The sequence below is a fragment of the Oryctolagus cuniculus genome, chromosome 10 (genome assembly GCF_051225735.1).
Source record: "Oryctolagus cuniculus isolate XC-2025 breed Fujian yellow rabbit chromosome 10, ASM5122573v1, whole genome shotgun sequence".
In the NCBI taxonomy this organism is placed as follows: domain Eukaryota; kingdom Metazoa; phylum Chordata; class Mammalia; order Lagomorpha; family Leporidae; genus Oryctolagus; species Oryctolagus cuniculus.
In genome coordinates this window covers 51,435,490-51,456,355 of record NC_142876.1, presented here as the reverse complement: position 1 = coordinate 51,456,355, position 20,866 = coordinate 51,435,490, and the positions used below count along the sequence as shown (strand labels likewise).

General features: G+C 47.4%; 1 protein-coding gene and 1 long non-coding RNA gene across 6 annotated transcripts in view; one reads left to right on the top strand and one right to left on the bottom strand.

The window, feature by feature from the left end:
- LOC149123763 (uncharacterized) overlaps positions 1-5,500 on the top strand; it is a 33,365-nt gene extending 27,865 nt beyond the window's left edge. The window contains exon 3 of the long non-coding RNA XR_016214087.1: positions 8-5,500. This is a non-coding gene — a long non-coding RNA (uncharacterized LOC149123763). The remainder of the gene's footprint in view (positions 1-7) is intronic.
- KCTD1 (potassium channel tetramerization domain containing 1) overlaps positions 1-20,866 on the bottom strand; it is a 217,301-nt gene that overhangs the window by 14,058 nt on the left and 182,377 nt on the right. For all 5 annotated transcript variants that reach the window (XM_070050358.2, XM_070050357.2, XM_070050359.2 and 2 more), the window contains exon 3: positions 7,631-7,775. In XM_070050358.2, the coding sequence (XP_069906459.1) occupies positions 7,631-7,775 (145 nt within the window). The remainder of the gene's footprint in view (positions 1-7,630; positions 7,776-20,866) is intronic.

Sequence of the window (20,866 nt, the reverse complement as noted above, 5' to 3'; positions counted from 1 at the left end):
TATGCAGGAACTAAACGAACAATGAAGAAATCAGAATAACGTGGAGCAAGGGCAACTCAAGGAAAGAGGGAGGCTCAGAGAAATTCTGAAACTTCTTATCCAGAGAACAGACTGCAGTGGCTTCCAGTGGGAGCCAGGCCACAAGCAGCTTCCACTTAAATGGTGTTCTGAGATTGAAATTATCTAAATTGTTAACACTTGTGGAGTGAGAATTTGCTGTGCTATGGTTTCAAGGTTCATGTGCTTGCCCACCAGTGTTAAATGGCTGGAGAGAGTAGCACTCGCCTTGGCAAACCCAAAGGAGATTCTCTCCTCCCCAGAAAGCTGTGTCCCTCTCCAAGGTCGGGAGAAAAGCCACAGTGGGGAAGAAAGCACTCCTTTGTCAAGGTCATGTAGCTCCTGTGTGCACTTGGACCCACCTCGCCTAGACTGGACTGCCGCTGGTGCACTTCCAGCATCTGCCACAAGGGCTGAATGGTGTGGCCTGGCCTCCCTTCGCCTGCTGCTCCTCCCAGGCTCCAGGACACCCTGTAATTTACAGCCTGTCACCAGAGCTCCTGTGGGAAACACCGCAAGGCCCTGGGATACGTGAGTTTCATTTGACACGCTTTTGTTTTTTTCCCCCGAAGCGTGGGCTACAGCTAAATCCTCAACCAATTAAAGGGTGTGTGCTGTACTTAGAATTGATGAACGGCAGTCTTCGAGGGCTCTAGAATCCGTAGGAGCACATGAAAGTCACAGAGAAGCAACTGTCCCAATCCCATGCGGGTGGGTGACGGCTGAGTCCAGGGGATGGTCCCTGGGATGAGCCACAGTCGACCTCCATGCGGAAGCTTTTCTCTCCCCGGCATCTAACCTGAGTGTCCTTGGAGCTAAGATAATGCTGGCCCTGTGGCTTTGTCTGCTGAGAGCTAAACCAAAGCATGTGCTGCAAACTCCCAGCTCGCTTTGCGACAAATGAAAACAGTGATTGCTTTCTAAATGAAATTCCCAAAATATTTTGAGATCCCCAAAAGCCACATTGCTTTTAATAATGGGAACTATAAATTAATATATTACCCTGATGGATACACACACACACAGCTTAAATGATGGTATTATATATACATATGTTTAATGCTTTCTATATAGTCTTATATGATTTTAAATATAATTACACTGCCTACTTATGACTAGTCTTCCATGATTTTTTTGGCCCTTTTCTGTTGTATTTAACTTATTACTAAGCAATGATTAGGGACATAGCACACAATGTTCTCTTTTTTGTTTTTAAAGATTTTATTTATTAGAAAGGCAGAGTTAGGCAGAGGCAGAGAAGTCTTCCATCTGCTGGTTTACTCCCCAATCAGGTGCAATGGCTAGTTGAGAGGATCTGAAGCCAGGAGCCAGGAGCTGCTTCCGTGTCTCCTACATTGGTGCAGGGGCCCAAGGACTTGGGCCATCCTCTACTGCTTTCCTAGGCCATAGCAGAGAGCTGGATTGGAAGAGGAGCAGCTGGGGTACGAACCAGCCACAGGCAGAGACTTAGCCTGCTAGGCCACAGTGCTGGCCTCATAATGTTCTCTTAAAACATATGAAAGTGTCTGTCTAGAGAATCTTGCAATGCTGAGGCCAGCACTGTGGTACAGTGGCTAAGCTGCTGCTTGTGACACTGGCATCTTACAGTGCTAGTTCAAGTCCCCACTGTCCCAATTCCACTCCAGCTCCCTGTTAATGAGCCTGGGAAAGCAACAGAGGATGGCCCATGTGGTTGGGCCCCTGCCACCCACAGAGGAGACTCAGTTCCTGACTCCTAGCTTCAACCCGGCCCCACCCTGCCCATTTGGGAACAACCAACAGATGGAAGATCTCCCCTCCTTTCTTCCTCTCCCCCTCCCCATTCACTCTGTCAGTCAAATAAATAAGTGTTTAAAGGCAGCCGGTGCAATGGTTAAGACCTGGCTTGGGATGCCCACATCCCATATCGGAGTGCCTGGGTCTGAGTCCCAGCTCCACTTTTGATTCCAGCTTCCTGTTACTGTGCACCCTGGGAGGCAGCATGTGATGGCTCAAGTACTTGGGTTCCTATTACCCACATGGGAGACCTGGATTGAATTCCTAGCTACCTGTTTTGGTCCAGCCCTGCCTCAGCTTATGTAGGCATTTGGGGGATTTACCAGCGGGTGGAAGATCTCTGTCTCTGTTTCTATCTCTCTGCCTTTCAAATAAAATGAAAGTAAACAATATACATAAAATATTCTGAGTCCAAGTACAAGACTGTATATGATCAGGTTTGAGTTAACTGGTATGAACCAGAGTCTAGTTTGAATGTGAGAACCACTCCACACATCTGTTTAGGGGTGGGGTGCAACCTTTTGCCTGTGCAGGGCCATTTGAATATTTTATAACATCACTCGCAGGCCACATAAAATTAACCTGCCGTACCACCTGTGGTTGCCTTGGCAGGGCCGGACCAAATGATTCTGTGGGCCTTGTGTGGCCCATGGGCTGGACGTCCCCCACCCCGGTTATGTGTCCATGCACTCATTTACTCGGGCCACAGATAGTCACATGCACAACATGTGGGTGCTGAGCCACAGTGGCGGACGCTGCTGGTCCGCGATTCCCCACGCTTACCCCTTGCCTGCTTTTCTCAGCAAGAGGCTGAAAAGGAGACGCGTCACGTTCTCGGCCTCCTCTGAAGTTAGGGGGGTTCTGTCCTGGCCAACGAACCACAAAAGGCCAGTCTTCCAGTGGACCTTCTGCCAGGGACGGAGTCTTATGAAAAGCCTTTTACTCAGTTTGTCCCACCCTGAAGGAGGACACGAGGGCTGGGGCTGTTGTGGCTGTCGTTTTACAACCCTTAGATGACAGGCATGAGGCCAGGATGTCAACACTGAGGATGGCAAGGCCAAAAGACAGACAGGGTCTGGGTCTGTGACGACAGCACTGAGCACACACCATGGACGTCTGACGCACGTGAGATACACACGTGCCTGTTTGTTCCAGCCACAGTGGCCTGGCTGCTGACTCTGGTAACTCACAGCTGGCTATAAAGTGCTTCCCTACAGCGACAGAGGATTACGCATGTGTGCGCGAGACCAAAGAGGATCGCACGGCCCAGGCTAGCCTAAGCTGGACTGTTCAGAGGAGCCAGGGGAAGGCTGTGGGTGGACAGAATGCTCTTCTCTGAAGGGAGCAGCAAGGGCTGTGTTTGAGGAACTAAGAGGAGTCCTCCAGGGCATGCGTGCAGGGTTAAGTGTTCACTGCCTTCGCTTTGGCCTTAGTCAATGGGGTGTTCTCTAACCCAGCCATTATCCTAGAATGCGGGATGAGGCCGGCACCGCGGCTCACTAAGCTAATCCTCTGCCTGTGGCGCCGGCACACCAGGTTCTGTCCCAGTTGCTCCTCTTCCAGTCCAGCTCTCTGCTGTGGCCTGGGAGTGTAGTGGAGGATGGCCCAGGTCCTTGGACCCTGCACCCGCATGGGAGACCAGGAGGAAGCACCTGGCTCTTGGCTTTGGATCGGCGTGGCATGCAGGCCATGGCGGCCGTTTGGGGTGTGAACCAATGGAAGGAAGACCTTTCTGTCTCTCTCTCACTAACTCTGCCTGTCAAAAAAAAAAAAAAGAGGGGGATGAAATTCTCGCTCAAAGGAATGAAATGGCATGGAGGAAAACATGGCAGAGACCCAAGAGCTGGCATGCAACGGAAAAGTTGTGTACGCTGGCAAATACTGCTGTAGAGTCGCAGGGAAGGACCACGCAGGAAACAGCCTCTCCATACACTTCCCCACCCCGCGGGGCGAGCGAGAGATCATCACTGATGAAGCGGCTGGCTTTCATTTAGGAGCCATGTTGCACAAGCCAGGCCCTCATGTCTTCAGACTCGGAATCCTGTTCAGTGTGGTAAGCTGGAGCCTTGGGAGGGCCCTAAGAATTGCTACGGGCCAGGGAGCCTGCCTCGGGCTCATTCCAGGGCTAGAGGGAGCTCTGCACGCTCGCTGCGGTTAGGACTCTCTTGTTTTCCTGCCAAATGCAGAGCTGTTTCCATGTAAAGTGAGTGTGTACATGATGGAATTGCTCTATGTTCTCTTTTCCATTTGGCTAATAATCCTTGGCGTGTGCACCACTGTTCAAATTCCTGAAGGAGAGGTGATTGTACTCTTTTCTGCTTTTATATGAAGGCTCTTCAAAAGTTAATGAAAAATATGTATTATGAAAAAACTCTGCATGGATTTCAAGTTTTTTTTTGCACCAAAATAACCTTTCACTTCTGTTTTCTGTGAAGTTTTTGAAGTACCCTCATCTGCAAATTCACACATGATTTTTATATAAGTGGGAACATACTATACATATTATTTTGCAATTTAATACTTCTACCAAAAAATAAAATTTTGTTTTTTCTCTCCCCATATATCAACAGATATGTGTCAACCACATTCCTTTAAACTATTCCACGGTATTGATGTTCTACAATATTTATAACATCTGCCACCATCGGATTTTTGTGTTCAGTTTTTGCTCTTATAAACATGATTGTAGCAAACACCCTAGGAGCCGGCACTGTGGCATAGTAGGCCGAGCCTCCGCCTGCAGTGCTGGCATCCCATATGGGTACTGATTTGAGTCTCTGCTCCTCTGCTCTGATCCAGCACCCTGCTAATGGCCTGGGAAAGCAGTGACCCAAGTGCTGAGTCCCTGTACACGTGTGGGAGACTCCGAAGAAGCTCCTGGCTTCGGATCTGCTGAGCTCTAGCCGTTGTGGCCACCTAGGGAGTGAACAGCAGATGGAAGGCCTTTCTGTCTCTTCTCTCTGTCTATAACTACTTCTCAAGGAAATAAAAAAAAAAACTTTTTTAAAAATCCTACATATATCTTTTCACATTTATGTCAATGTTCCTATAAATTGATATGAAATCACTAGACCTGAGAGCATATATTTGAAATTTTAATAACTACTGCTGAATTGCCCTCCAAAATAATTTTCACTGCTAATTATATGGCATGTTATCAAACTTTTAAATTCTTGCTGATCTAACAGATTAAAGAAAAAGGTCTCATTTTTGTTTCCTAGATACTAGAGACTGAATAGCTTTTTTTCTTTGAAAGATTTATTTATTTATTTGAGAGGCAGAGTTAGACAGAGGGAGAGACAGATCTTCCATCCACTGATTCACTCCCCAAATGGCCTCATCAGCCGGAGCTGAGCGGATCTGTAGCCAGGGCCCAGGTATTTCTTCCAGGTTTCTAGGTCTCCCACATGAGTACAAGGGGCCCAAGCACTGAGACCATCCTCCACTGCTTTCCCAGGACATTAGCGGGGAGCTGGATCAGAAGCAGAGCACCTAGGATTTGAACCAGAGCCCATATGGGGAGCAGGTGCTGCAGGCAGAGGCTTAACCTACTACACCACGGTGGCGCTGCCAGAGATTGAATAGCTTTTCAAATGTTTACTGGTAGGGCAGGTGTTGCTCAGGGGATTAAGCCCCCACTTGGGATGCCTGAAGCCCATATCCGAGTGCCTGGTTTGGGGAACTGCCTGGAATCCTGGCTATTCTATGCTCCCCTTCATGTTTTTTTTTTTTTTTTAATACTTATTTATTTACTTATTTGAAAGGCAGAGTTACAGAGAGGCCAGAGGCAGAGAGAGACATCTTCCATCTGCTGGTTCACTCCCCAGATGGCTGCAATGGCTGGAGCTGCGCTGATCTGAAGCCAGGAGCCAGGAGCTTCTTCTGGGTCTCCCATGCAGGTGCAGGAGCCCAAGGACCTGGGCCATCTTCTACTGCTTTCCCAGGCCATAGCAGAGAGCCGGATCAGAAGTGGAGCAGCCGGGACTCAAACCAGCATCTGTATGGGATGCTGGCACTACAGGCGGCGTCTTTACCTGCTACGCCACAACGCCAGCCCCTCATGTCAATGCACCTGAAGCAGCAGATTATGGTCCAAGTACTTGGGTTCCTGCCACCTACATGTGAGAATCAGAGGGAGTTCTGGACCCCTACCTTCAGCCTGGTCTAGCCCTGGCTGCTACAGGCATTTGAGGAGTGACCAGGTGGATGGAGGATCTCTCTCTCTCTTCTCTCCATGTAACTCTGTCTTGCAAATAAATTTTTAAAAAATGGTTACTGGTAATTTCTAATTTTTGTCTTTGGGAAGATTTGTATAGCTCAAGTATTTCCCACTATACTGTTTGTATTTCTTATTTTTAGGAGTTCTTTTGTTGCAAGTATTTGACACTAGTCTTTCATTTGTACATGGCGTCTTTAAAAAAGTTGTTAAAGGACATCTTTCAGGTATTAAGTCTTGCTTAGGTAGGCCCTCTCTTCCTCAGAATTATACTGTAAGACATCCCTTCATACTTCTTCTAGTACTTTTATGGCTTCAGTTCTTCTTACGTTTTAGTTCAGGGGTTTTGTGAACTTGGGGATATGCGGCAGGGCTCTGGCTTGGTGATTTTTCTCAGGTGTCTCAGTGCCAATGACTGACTATTCCTTTCTTTTTCCACTGATTTGAAAAACCACCTTTACTTTCAAATTCCTGTGTGCACACACTCTGTGCATGGACCTTACTCTTCGCCATTGTTCTACTTGTATTTCGGCCCTGCTGGCATTGGCCTTGTAAATTAATGCAGCTCGTATAGTATGCTCTGATGTTGGTACAACACATTGCCATCAACATCAGTAATATGACCCTCATGATTTTTTATAACCTTATTCTTAACTTTTCTTTCCTTCTACACAAACTTTGTAAATGGGGTGAATTTCATTTTGCCAAAATTTCTTACTTAAAAGGCTATGTGTTGGAGGCACAGAGTAATTGGAGGATAAATGCCATTTGCATACTGAGGCTTTCCATCCAGAAAGATAGAATGATCCTTTATTTATTCAACTCTGCTTTCAGACTTGTGTGTAGACATTTGTTTTTTTTTTTTAACCAGGTTTGCATATTTGTTAGGTTTATTCTAGATGTGATTATTTTTGTTGTATTTTTCCATTATATATTATGACTAGCTCTGGCTGTTCTATCAGAAAGCTGCCCATTAGAATATAGTGATTCTGAATTTAGATGCTTTAATGAGTTTTTTAGATTGGTTTTAATAGGATTTAGTTGTTCTTTAGAACCTTCTATTTAGGGAGACCTCAGCTGCAAAAAAATACATTGTCATATATTCCCTTCTAATATTAACACTGTTCTCTTTATCCAATTCCATTGCCTGGAGTTTTGAGAGCAATGTGGGAATGATTGTAGTGTGACTGGCTTTAACACACATTAAAGGGAACAATTTTTAAATTTGTTAAGATGTGCTTTAGATTTCTAGGAGAAAAAGTCTTCAAGTTGAGGAGGTTTCCTTTTATTTTCTAGCTCACTCAGACTTATCAGAAATGACCTGAATTTAATCAACTTTTTTTTTTCAATTTGCTAAAATGAATTGTAATCTAACCCTTTATATCCAAAGTGATCTTCTGCTCGCGTGGAACTTCAATGACCATACCACCTGTTTCATGAGGACCAGGCACCATGTCAAGGAGACCCCTGATACTACCTGACGTGGCCTGGGTTGAAACTGTAGCACTAGCAGTATTTCGTGGAGTACCTCCAGATAAACCACCTTTTCCTGTGACTGGTAATGTAATGCAGATCCCTCACCTTGAAATCATCAGGAATGAGGAGTTTAGACGTTCGTAGAAAATTCAAGATATATCTGAACATCTGTCCATCTCTGTCGATGAAATAGTGCTGTTTGAGACTGTCCAAGACGATGGGCTCTGTACCGTCGAAAAGTCTTCCGATTCTGTGACAGGAAAGAGGGACCGGTGAGGACAATCAGATAACTGTTTGGTGCCTAAGACTCAGAACTGTGGTTTTGCCGGGGTCAAAGGGAGCACTTTAGAAGACAGCACTCAGGAGCAATCACCCAGTAATTGCTGTGGTTCTCCGAGAAGTGTTGGTCCCAGCTTGTCTAATATCTCAGGACCAGATAATTCAAAATAGGCTCCGGTTTCCTCAAGTATATTCCTTTATTCACTGCCTTTACCTGCAAAGGGAGTGTTCCTGACACGGTGCTTATGGCTCGGCGCTGTCTCTGTGATGGACGGTCATGTTTTTCCCTCTGTGTTGCTTAAAACAGCCTTCTCTGCCACTTAATATGGTACTGCTCCAAAGCGCCTTTTAAATAATGCTTCTAAAAAGGCAATTGTGTTTTTAAGAAATCTGTTTTCTTCAGCAATGAATCTCAAACTTTCTAAAATAATGCCCATATGCTTTCTATTTATTATAAAAGATTCATTCATCTAGGAGAAAACATCTTCCATTAACAATATATAGCTCATTATCTTTAGGTGCCAGCAAAAAATTAACAGTGAGGCATCATCATAAGAAAATAAATTATTTGGCCATCCCCGAGTGTGATCTAATTCTAGAACATAAATAGATATGGATTTTCTTTTTTAAACAGGAATCCACAGTATGTTTTCTCCATTTTTAGTTACCGTTCATACAGTATGCTACAGATAAAGCGTTTCACACCCATTATCATTTATCTCGTTAAGAAAGGCTGAACCTACACCCTTTAGTATATAATTGGTTAACAAAAAGTAGTCACATCTACCCTGTGAATAGAGGGTATAATAAATTTATGCTGTACAAACATCCTATTTCAGAAAGTAGAGTTTATATACTGGAGATTCCTTTATCAAAAGGTGCATTTTACTTTTCATCAACGGTGTAGGCAGACATATGGTTCCATTTTTAAATGAAAAGCAATTGCTAATCTCACAGCAAATCCATCTCCGATTTGGAACACTTTATTGCTTTGAAGGTGATTTTGAAATCACACATTTTCTAATCTTATGTTGAAATGGAACGGGTATAATGGCAAATCAGAAACCACCCCTCAGGGGCCAGCACTATGGTGCAGCAGGTTAAGCCGCCACAGATCCCAAATGCTGGTTTGAATCCTGGCTACTCCGCTTCTGATCCATTCCTGCCAGTGCGCCCAGGGAAGTCCATGATGCCCCAAGTACTTCGGTCCCTGCCACCCCCATGAAAGACCAGGCTCCTGGCCTGGCCTAGACCTGATTTCAGCCATCTTGGAGGTAAAGCAGCAGATGAAAGATCGACATCTTTCTCTCTGTATATCCCTCTCTGTGACTCTGCCTTTTTCTTTTCTTTTCTTTCTTTCTTTCTTTTTTTTTTTTTTTTTTTAATATTATTTGAAAGGCAGAGGCAGAGAGGGAGAAAAGGAGAGAGTAAGAGAGAGAAAGTCTTCCATCTGCTCGTTTACTCCCCAAAGAACCAAAATGGGCCAAGCTGGGCCTATCTGTAGCTGGGATCTTCTTCCAGGTCTCCCACACAGGTGCAGGGGCCCAAGGACTTGGACCAGCTTGTACTGCTTTCCCAGGCCATAGCAGAGAGCTGGATCAGAAGTGGAGCAGCCAGGACTTGAACTGGCACCCATATGGGATGCGGTGTCATAGGTGGCAGCTTTACCCACTATGCCACAGCACCGGCCCTGACTGCCTTCTAAACAAGAAAGCTGCTTCTCTCCCTCTACTCCCACACAAAGGTATGTGAATTTGTTTCAATAAAAATCTTCTAAAGATAATTTTAAAACTCATGTTCTATCTGAAGGTACTAACTACAAAGAAGAGAGCCACAATAGGGTTATACTTTTAAAACTCAACAAATTCTTCTGAGCTTGTGTTTTTGTCCAGCTTTCTGTGAATTGGCCATGACTATCCAGGGTGTGGATTACGACCACGGTGGGTCCTTTCACCGCATGCTACCTAGTCATTCGTTTTTCATTGACACATCAATCAAGCTACACTGTATTAGTCACTTACTTGGAGAGCTTCCAAGGCACTCTGATTCAGGATGGGAAAGAATGAGACTTGTTTGCCTGTTATTAAAGCATTTTACTCTTCCCTACTAATAAGATGATAAATGTACAGTTGACAGGGGAAGAAAAGGGAACTGTGTTAATTAAGTGCCTTCTAGATGACTTGCACTATCCTTAGCACTCTCTCTATGCGTAACAAATCCATCACCCTCATTTTGAAGATGAAGAAACAGGACGATGAGTAACTTGCCTAACAAGTTAAGTAAGAGATTTGTTCACAGCTCCTTTGATCCTAAAGGGGCCTCCCACTCATGAGAGGAATGAAAAGAATGGCCACAATCAGGTGAAAGCTTTTGGTTTAGTTTTTATTTCTATCATGCATCTGTTGAGCAAGAACTTTACAGTGAAATCTAAGCACCTGTACTGATTATTTTGTGGCCTGAAGTAAATCAGTATCAGTGATCTCAAGTCACTTTCATAAATAAAGAGACAAAAAATTGGTACTTGGGGCTGGCGCTGTGGCATAGTAGGCTAAGCCTCTACCTGCAGTGCTAGCATCCCATATTTATTTTATTTATTAATATAAAATATTAAATATATATTTTATTAATTGAAAGAGTTACACAAAAAGAAGGAGAGGCAGAGAACAAGGTCTTCCATCCACTGGTTCACTTCTCAACTGGCGGCAACAGCTGGAGCTGTGCCCATCCAAAGCCAAGAGCCAGGATCTTCTTCCTGGTCTCCCACATGGGTGCAAGGGCCCAAGGGCTTGGGCCATCTTCCATTGCTTTCCCATAGCAGAGAGCTAGAGTGGAAGTGGAGCAGTTGGGACTCGAACCAGTGCCCATTTGGGATGCTGGCACTTCAGGCAGCGGCTTTACCGGCTATGCCACAGCGCTGGCCCCAGACTAGCATCCCTAGGGGTGCCAGTTTGTGTCCCAGCTGCTCCACTTCCAATCCAGCTCTCTGCTATGGCCTGGGAAAGCAGCAGAAGTACTTGGGCCCTGCACCTGCATGGAAGACCTGGAAGAAGCTCCTGGCTTCGGATTGGCTCAGCTTTGGCCATTGCAGCCATTTAGGGAGTGAACCAGTAATGGAAAACCTTTCTCTGTCTCTCCCTCTCTCTGTCTGTAACTCTACCTTTCAAATAAATAAATGAAAAACACAGCATTTAAAAAAATTGGTACTTCATTCTTATGCAAATCTATGCTGTATATTTTTATTTTCAGTGCCCATTTTCAAGGTTAGATTTGGATGCACCCAAGCACATCCAAGTGACTAATTTATACTGAGTGAATACAGGAGTCAGGACTGAGGAGTGTGGGATAGGAATGAGGCTTGGCCAACTATTATCTGTGATCTGGGTAAACTGACATCTCGGCATCTCCAGTTCTTTCCCAAAATTTATTTTATATATTAACCTTAAGTATTTCTCAGGACTGACGAGAAAATTCGGTGGTGATTGCAGTCACAGAGGGTACTGCAAGCTACAGATCCAAATATCTGTGAAAGTAGCTCTGAGAGGCACGAAGGAGCAGGAGCTAGGGAGGAAAAACGGTGGAAGCGGATGCTTACAGATCTTTCCACAGCAGAAGAGTCACTGAAGTGGCTCTTAGAATGCAAACGGCAAGCCATAACCAAAAGAACTCTAGCAGATAAAAAAAAAAAAAAAAAAAAAAAAAGTGGTGTGCATGCAATCGGAGGCCTCTTCATTCCAGACTTTGGTGAAGAAATAAAGATCAAAGGAAGGAGCAGGAGTGAAATCTGAACAGGGGCCGTGCACACCGGAAAGGCTGGCCTGGGGCGTGAACCGCAGGTGGCTGTGCCTCCGGGCAAGGCAGAGGGAAGTAGAATCTCCTGCATGGAGCAAATTGGGCCAAAGGAGACGAGAAGCTGAGGAAGGGTTGGAATGTCCATCGCAGAAGCGGGACCGCGTCTGAGGGTGTTGTGAGCGGCAGGGGGGTCTTCGCTGAGCACCCAACTCATGTTTGTGTCTTTCCAGAAAGTCATGTTTCCTTGATTATTCTAACCAAAACAGCAGCAGGAGTCACAGGTCTGAGGACTCCAAGGCACCCTGAGGTGACTGCCCTCTGGTAGTCCTAAGCGAGGGCAAACTTAGGTAAATGGCAAATTCTTAGCCTATTGGATTAACATTACATTAAGCTAATCATATAATCCGAGCAAGCAATGAAGCAATACACTGAATTCACAACCCCTCTTCTAAGAACATTAAGTAAAACAATCTGGGGCTAGCATTATGGCTTATAAGGTTAAGCTGCTGCTTCTGACACCAGCATTCCATATCAAAGTCCTGGCTGCTCCACTTCCAGCCCAGCTCCCCACTAATATGCCTGGGAAGGCAGCAGCAGGTGGCCCAAGTGCTTGGACCCATGCACCATGTGGGATACCTGGATGAAGTTCCAGGCTCCTGGCTTTGGCTTAACCCAGCCACAGATGTTGCAGCCATTTGGCAAGTGAACCAGCAGACAAAAGATATCTTTCTCCAACCACACTTCACCCCAGTCTCTCCTCCTCTCTGTCACTCTGCCTTTCAAATAAAATAAGCTTTCAAAAAAGATCTAAATTAACAATTTCTTTTGACAGGCAGAGTGGATAGTGAGAGAGAGAGAAAGGTCTTCCTTTTGCCATTGGCTCACCCTCCAATGGCTGCGATGGCTGGCGCACTGGGGCCGGCGCATCGCGCTGGTCCTAAGGCAGGAGCCAGGTGCTTCTCCTGGTCTCCCATGGGGTGCAGGGCCCAAGCACTTGGGCCATCCTCCACTGCCTTCCCGGGCCACAGCAGAGAGCTGGCCTGGAACAGGGGCAACTGGGACAGAATCTGGCGCCCCGACCGGGACTAGAACCCGGTATGCCGGTGCCGCAAGGCGGAGGATTAGCCTAGTGAGCCGTGGCGCCGGCCTAAATTAACAATTAGTAGTAATCACATCGAGGACAGCTGGTGGATTCAGGAGTTAGATGCAGAATGTGAAGGTAACCAATCAGTTGAAAGCACTGGGCAGATGCAGTGTGGCGGGCTGGTCCTGGCCAGTGGGTCTCGAGGTGCAGGTGGAGGTTCCCTTCAGCTGCAGCAAGCGCTTTGTTCTCATCATGCATCCACAGCGCTCTGCTCTGGCCTTGGATTGAAAATGTTTCGCAGCGCCATGGCACGTGCCAGGTTACTGGGCCACATGCAGCTTCCTGAGACAAAGGTGTCTCACTTGCCTCACTGTCTGAAACTGGTCCTCTTTATGTGTGCTTTTCTCAAGCCTTCCAGTCTTTCCAGGAAATGCAGACATGAGTCTGCATAAATCCTGTTAATATAGTTTTATCTATGTTTGCAGATGTGGGCCTTAATTTCTAGAGTTGATACATTTTTCTATTTTTATGTAGTCATGCAATTCAAAACATCTTCCTTAAAAGCAAGTTCCAGATGCAAAATGGAGTTACATAGCGTAGGTTTTGTTAAAAAATTGTTTTATTTGAAAGGCAGAGGGAGAGAATGAGAGGTCTTCCATCCATTGGTTTACTCGCCAAACCCAACAGCCAGGGCTCAGCCAGGCCAAAACCAGGAGCCAAGAACTCACTCCATCCTTGTCTCCCAGGTGTGTCGCAGAGACCCAACTGCCTGAGCCATCACCTGCTCTTCCCAGGTTGTGCCCCAGCAGGAAGCTGCATTAGAAGAGTGCCAGGACTCAAACCCAGGTCCTCTGCTATGGGATGAAGGAGAATCCCAAGCTGGGTCTTAACCACTGTGCCAAACACCTGCCCTGGTTTGGTCCGTTTTTGAAGTGCCCTACCCAGAAGGACACCAAGAAAGACCCAGACTTTGCCCTGGGGTCCCCCTACCCAGTGGAATTGCTAGCAATGGTCATGCTGCTTCCAGCTGGTTCCTGCTGGCCAGAGACCCGTGCAGTGTGGAGCCAGGGCCCAACTGCTCCAACACGATAAGGAGCCAGGAAGACCAGCCTGGGTGGAAGTGCCCCAGGGGGACTGGAGCAGGGAAGTGGCGGGGGGGGGGGGGGGGGGGGAGGCTTGCAGCAGGAGAGGCTGGGGTGGGCTCTGTGGGAGTGCAGAGGGCAAGGGCTGCGGAGAGGGAGGGGAAAGGAAGCGCACTTGGGGTATGGACACGCATTCCTGACCAAGGGGAAAGGGAAGGTTCCCACTTGAAGCAACAAATGTTGGGAGTAATGAAAGAATCATGGGGCTGCTGATTTTTGCCAGCTTAAAGTGAGGAGGGCTCTGAGCTGTGGAAACAATGCAGGTGGGCTGTGTGGCTCCAGCAACCATAAAGCGGCAGCCCAGGTGGCCTTTGGGGCTGGGAGGAGTATTGTTTGGCTGAGCAAATAAAGGGAATGGACCCAGGCGGTATTTCTTGTGGACATATGAATGAGGCTACAAATCAAACTGCAGTGATTTGTAAACTCTGGAGCCTGCAAACTGTGGAGCTGATTACAGTTTACTAACGCTGGAGAACATTCCTGTTTCCCAACTGACCAAGACCAGGCTGGCTCCAGGTGATGCATGGCCAGGATTTTTTTTTTAATACTCATTGAACCAAGTGGCAATGCTGACAAAGGCTTCCTTCCACATTTTTTAAAAAATGATAACCCTTACTTATTAAACTAGCATTTTTTACTTTTGAGAAAAACATTTATTTTAATTCTCTTTGAAAAGCAGACAGACACAAAGACAGAGACAGGCAGATAAGAAGGAAGCTGGGACTGGCGTGGCAGCCAGGACTGAAACCCAAGCACCCTGGATCTGGGGTGCAGGCGTCCCACCTGGTGTCTCAGCAGCTGCACAAATGGCTTGCCTCTTTTTTTTTTTTTTTTTTTTTTTTTTTTTTGTTTGTTAAACAGCATTTTATTTAAGACAATTTCAAACTTCCTAAGCTCGGAAGAAGCAAGCTTCAGAAGAAGACAAGCTTGTCCTGCAGGAAGTGAGTGTGGTCCCTGGCAGGGCTCCTCTGGCCGGCGCGGGGTACACATTGTACATTTAAAGCGTGATCTATGTGAAAGAGCGTCCAGGGCTAGGATCTGATTTACCTGGCTTCACGCGAATCATTAAGACTTTTTTTTCTTGTGTGTTCAGTCATTTATAGGACTTGGCTTCTCACATTTACTGTGAGTCAGTTCCTTAGGAATTTCTTTCTTGTTTTCTTGTATAGTCATTCAGTTATTCATTCTCTTTCTCCACCAATATTTGCTGAGCCCAATTACGACAGACCCAGGGGATTCTGTGGTGAGCGAGCCACACTCATGGCTTTAAGGAACTTAGCAGTCCACGGGGCTGGGAGCGCAGGTCAAGTGCAACGTGACCAAGTGTGACACAGGGTGTGCAGAGTGGGCTCTGGGGACACACAGGGGATGCACCTAACTCAGTTTGCGGTTGGCAGGGAAGAAAGAGAAAGCTCATGAGACCTGGAAGACACGGAGGAGTTGGCTAAGGATGGAGTGGGAGGGCAGGTTAGTTAGGAGACAGGTGGGGGAGATGCAAAGGTTTGTGGCCGGAAAAAGCCTGCCACGCGATTACTCTCCACTGAGGCACAGCCAGGTGACTGAAGAATGAAGTTGGAGCAGCAGGAACCAGGTCATAAGGCGCTGGATTAGCCACGTCAGGGAGCTTGGGTGCTGGGGACTGAGGTCAGGTTGTGCTCTCAGGGATAGTAAGTGAAAGCAAATTTCGAAGCGAGACAGAATGGAGATGCCACATCTGAATTCATATCTTGCAGGTGCAACCGCTGGCTGATCTCACTGCCAACTCCTTCACCCTCCTTTTGACCATGTCCATTTGCAAGGTGCAGTCATTCTTCACCCTGCCTACACAGTGGAATCACGTGGGGAGTATTTTTTTTTAAAAAAACAAGTGAGAGCCAGCGCCGCGGCTCACTAGGCTAATCCTCCGCCTAGCGGTGCCGGCACACCGGATTCTAGTCCCGGTTGGGGTGCTGGATTCTGTCCCGGTTGCTCCTCTTCCAGGCCAGCTCTCTGCTGTGGCCCGGGAGTGCAGTGGAAGATGGCCCAGGTGCTTGGGCCCTGCACCCCATGGGAGACCAGGAAAAGCACCTGGCTCCTGGCTCCTGCCATCGGATCAGCGCGGTGCGCTGGCCGCAGCGCGCCGGCCGCGGCGGCCATTGGAGGGTGAACCAACGGCAAAGGAAGACCTTTCTGTCTCTCTCACACTGTCCACTCTGCCTGTCAAAAAAATAAATTAAAAAAAAAAAAAAAGAACCCCACTCCCAGATATTCCAATGTCACTGGCAAGGAGTTAGGACTACATGTCCACATTTTAAAGTTTTCTAATAGCAAGTATAAAGGAGGAGGAAGAGTGGGCATTTAGTCTAGTGGTTAAGATGCCCACCCCCCACATCAGAATTCCTGGGTTTGGGGCCGGCGCTGTGGCTCACTTGGTTAATCCTCTGCCTGCGGTGCCAGCATCCCATGTGGGCACCGGGTTCTAGTCCTGGTTGTTTCTCTTCCAGTCCAGCTCTCTGCTGTGGCCCGGGAAGGCAGTGGAGGATGGCCCAAGTGCTTGGGCCCTGCACCCCCATGGGAGACCAGGAGGAAGCACCTGGCTCCTGGCTTCGGTTCAGTGCAGCGCTGGCCGTAGTGGCCATTTGGGGGGTGAACCAATGGAAGGAAGACCTTTCTCTTTGTGTATCTCTCACTATCTATATCTCTACCTGTCAAAAAAAAAAAAAAATTCCTGGGTTTGACTCCCAGTTCTGGCTCCTGACTCTAATTTCCTGCCAATGCAGACCCTAGGAACCAGCAGTGATAGCCCAAGTAATTGGGCTTCTGCCACCAACATGGGAAATATGATGGATTACAGTCCTGGCACCTGGCACCGAGCTCCAGCACTGGCCCTGCTACATCCATTGTGGGCACTTGGGGATAAGCCAGCAGATGGGAGCTCCCTGGCTCTCAAATAAAAAATAATAATTAAAAGATGAATGGAGGCCGGCGCCGCGGCTCACTGGGTTCTAGTCCCGGTTGGGGCGCCGGATTCTGTCCCGGTTGCCCCCCTTCCAGGCCAGCTCTCTGCTGTGGCCTGGGAAGGCAGTGGAGGATGGCCCAAGTCCTTGGGCCCTGCACCCCATGGGAGACTAGGAGAAGCACCTGGCTCCTGCCTTCGGATCAGTGCGGTGCACCGGTCGCAGCGTGCCAGCCGCGGCGGCCACTGGAGGGTGAACCAATGGCAAAGGAAGACCTTTCTGTCTCTCTCTCACTGTCCACTCTGCCTGTCAAAAAAATAAATTAAAAAAAAAAAGAGACTAAAGAGGAGCAATCACCATCATTAGCTTGAGATGTTCTCATTCTTTCCCACTGAACCGTCATAGCACTCTCTTCAAAAGTCCTTAACACTTTCAGAAGTGAAGGATCTTCAAGATGAGCTGGTTCAGCTTTCTGTTCTACAAATGTAGAGAGAGCACCAGCTACGTAACACTTCAGGCTCCACCGTTGGCGAGACATGAAGCTCCCTCTAAGCCCTGCCACGCTGCCCCTGGGGAGATGCAGAGAAGCATCCCATTCAAGCCCACTGAGAACAACTGCTCTCCTTATTGAACAGTAAAATGTGCCAAAGGGCAGGTTGGCTGTCTTATGGGCTTTGTTTCATTTAGTCTTCAAAAACTTTTAAAATTGAGAGGCAGAGAGACAACGAACACCAGAGTGCCTGTCTGCTGGTTCACTCTCCAAATGCCCAACACTGCCAGACCTGGACCAGGCCAAAGTCAAGAGCCATGCACTTGGGCCGGCGCCGCGGCTCAATAGGCTAATCCTCTGCCTGCGGTGCTGGCACCCTGGGTTCTAGTCCTGGTTGGGGCGCCGGATTCTGTCCCGGTTGCCCCTTTTCCAGGCCAGCTCCCTGCTGTGGCCAGGGAGTGCAGTGGAGGATGGCCCAAGTCCTTGGGCCCTGCACCCCATGGGAGACCAGAAGCACCTGGCTCCTGCCATCGGATCAGTGAGGTGCGCCGGCCACGGTGGCCACTGGAGGGTGAACCAGCGGCAAAAGAAGACCTTTCTTTGTCTCTCGTCTCTCTCACTGTCCACTCTGTCAAAAAAAAAAAAAAAAAAGCCACTCAGTCCAGGTCTCCCACACACGTGGCAGGGATCCAAGCACTCAGTCCATCAATTGCTGCCTCCCAGGGTGCACATCAGCAGGAAGCTGGCTTGGAAGCAGAGTAGCTGGGACTTACACCAGGTGCTTTTATAGGAGTTACCAGTGTCTCAACTGCAGTCTCAACTGCTAGGACAAATGCCTGCTCGTCATTTAACCTTTACAATGATCCAGTGAGGTGGCCTTACTGTTGTCATTTCACAGATGAGACCGGTCACTTGGCCAAGGGAACACAGCTTTTAAATGTGATGCAGCCTAGCTTCCAGCCCAGGTCTGAATTTAAAGCCTGTTTTCTTGACCACTACATATATTGCTTTTTCATTTATAATTAAAAGGGGGAAAAAAAAAACTTGAACAACCTCCCTTGGGAAATGTACAATTATTAGAGTTAATAGAGTTTGCTAATGTTCCATATTATTCCAAGAAGCTTTGATTAGCATCAGTTTCATAGGAAGGTTGTATTAGCTTTTTGTTCCTGAACTAAAATACCCAACAGGAGCTTTATTTCAGCTTACAGTCTGGAGGGTCACAGGATCAGGTGGCCCCATTAGTGTGGCATCTGGTAGAGACTGGCAGTGGTCACCTGCAGAGTCAGGAAGCAGAGGGCAGCTGGGCCAAGGGAGGTTTAAATAACCAATGCTCTCCTGGGAACTACCTTTCAAGTGCAAGCCCTAGTGACCTTGAGACCTACCACTGGTCCCACCTCCCAGCTGTCATAATTAGATCAATTCTCCACCCTAATCCATCGACCATTAGCATTAATCCTTTCACTTTTTTTTAAAAGATTTTCCTTGAAAGAGTTACACAGAGAAAGGAGAGGCAGAGAGAGAGATCTTCCATCCACTGGTTCACTCCCCAATTGGCCGCAATGGCTGGAGCTGCACTGATCTGAAGCCAGGAGCTTCTTCTGGGTCTCCCATGCAAGTGCAGGGGCCCAAGGGCCTGGGCCATCCTCTTCTGCTTTCCCAGGCCATAGCAGAGAGCTGGATAGGAAGTGGGGCAGCTGGGACTCGAACTGGCGCCCACATGGGATGCTGGCACTGCAGGTGGCAGCCTTACCCACTATGCCACAGCACTGGCCCCTAATCCTTTAACTCTTAACATAAATTGTTGGGATGTGTCTGCATGAGTTTGAGGAGCCAAGTCCTTCACAGTCTGTAACAAAACCTAATTCACTTAACAGCTGAGATACACAAAGCTGGAGCTTGGGGAACTTGATCTAGTTGTGGTCAGGGAAAATACTGGTATCCTGAGAAGATATCCTATATGTAACCAAATCAAACCAAACCAAAAGCCAAACCAGACACGCCAAGAATTTGAGGTTAATTCCAAACTGTTAATACAGGGGCTGGCATCATGACACAGTGTGCTAAGCTGCTGCCTGCAACACTGGCATCCCACATGGGACTGTCAGTTTGAGTCTGGGTTGCTCAGCTTTCAATTCAGCTCCCTGCCAACACACCTGGGAAAGCAGCAGAAGATGGCCCAAGTGCTTGGGCCCCTGCTACCCGGGGGGAAGCCCAGATAGGGTTGCAGGCTACTGGCTTCAACCTGGCCCAACTCCAGCTGTTATGGCCATTTGGGGAAGGAACCAGCAGAAGATCTAACTCTGCCTTTTGGATCATTCAATCAATCTTCAAAACAAAACAAGATCTGTTGATACACCTATGAAGAGGCAAAAAAGAGGTATGAGAGAGTAAGAACTCTCAAGTAGTACACATGAAGTTCCAACCTCATGGACCTTTCGGCTCTGGTTCCATTATGATGACCTTGTATATCTTCTTGACAAACTTGTATAGAATCCATTGTTTGGAGAGGTTTCCAACCCTTCTAAGACCACCTTCTGTCTCTTCCTTCCTACACCCTAACCCTATCCTTCCCACACTACCTGGTGAACATGGGATCATACCAAGCACCATTACACATAACTCGATACCAGGCCCTGCTATCCAAGGGCCAAGGGGGCCAATCCTTTCAGCTCTCCACCGCCACTCCCTGCGCTGCACACGGATTCCTGAGTGAGGGGTCATTTGTAGTTGCTGACTTGCCCAGAGAGGATGGAGAAGATTCTGCTTAGGGTTGGATCTGGGGAATGAAGTGCAAAGATGAGCCAAGGGTAAAGAGGGTGAGACCAGGACAAGACACGAGTTGGGCCGTTTTACCTACTTGCTCTCTGTTACCAAGAAATTCCTTTGTTCTCCGCCACTGGGCTTCTGAGCCATGGAAACTATGGTTTGTAATTGAGGAAAAGATTCATTTAGTCTCTGGCCCAGATTTATTTTGCTGGCTAAGAGATTTACAGGCAATTTCCGTGACCTTTTTAGCACTTGGAGATATTTTTAAATTATAAAAGGAAAAAGTGCTACCCACGCGTTGTTAAGAACTGGGAAAGCATGGCAGGTGAACAAGCAGTGAAACAGAAAAGCAATCTGCCATAAGTCCCCGTCCCCCACTCGGGAGGGCATTACTTAGAAAATCCCCTGTAACAAGTCATTTTCTATTGAACTACTTTGTTCTCAGAAGCACCTGTAGTTTCTGAAAACAAACCTCTAAATAATGTCTGCCAGCTAGGATTTCCAAACAAGTTTCTGCCCTAATACTGGAAACCAAAGCAGATGGCAAGTGGGGAAGAGGGCTGGGTGGAGCTGAGCATGCTTGTGCGAGTGCTGGTGCGTGAGAGCGCTACCGCCCACAGAACCTGGTTTCAGGACAGCAGGGAGGGAAGGAGCCATGGACAGAGCAGTGTTGCTACCAAAGGGGCTCTCTGCGGGGTTTCTGCGGAGAGGAGAGAAGAAGGAAATGGAAACGGTGTGAGAGGAAAGAAAGGGAAATGCTACAGTAATGTCTGAAACTTCTACGTGGGCACTTGGGATTATATTCTCTCCATGTTTGCACTTATTTTTATGTTTTAAAAATCTTATTTTGAT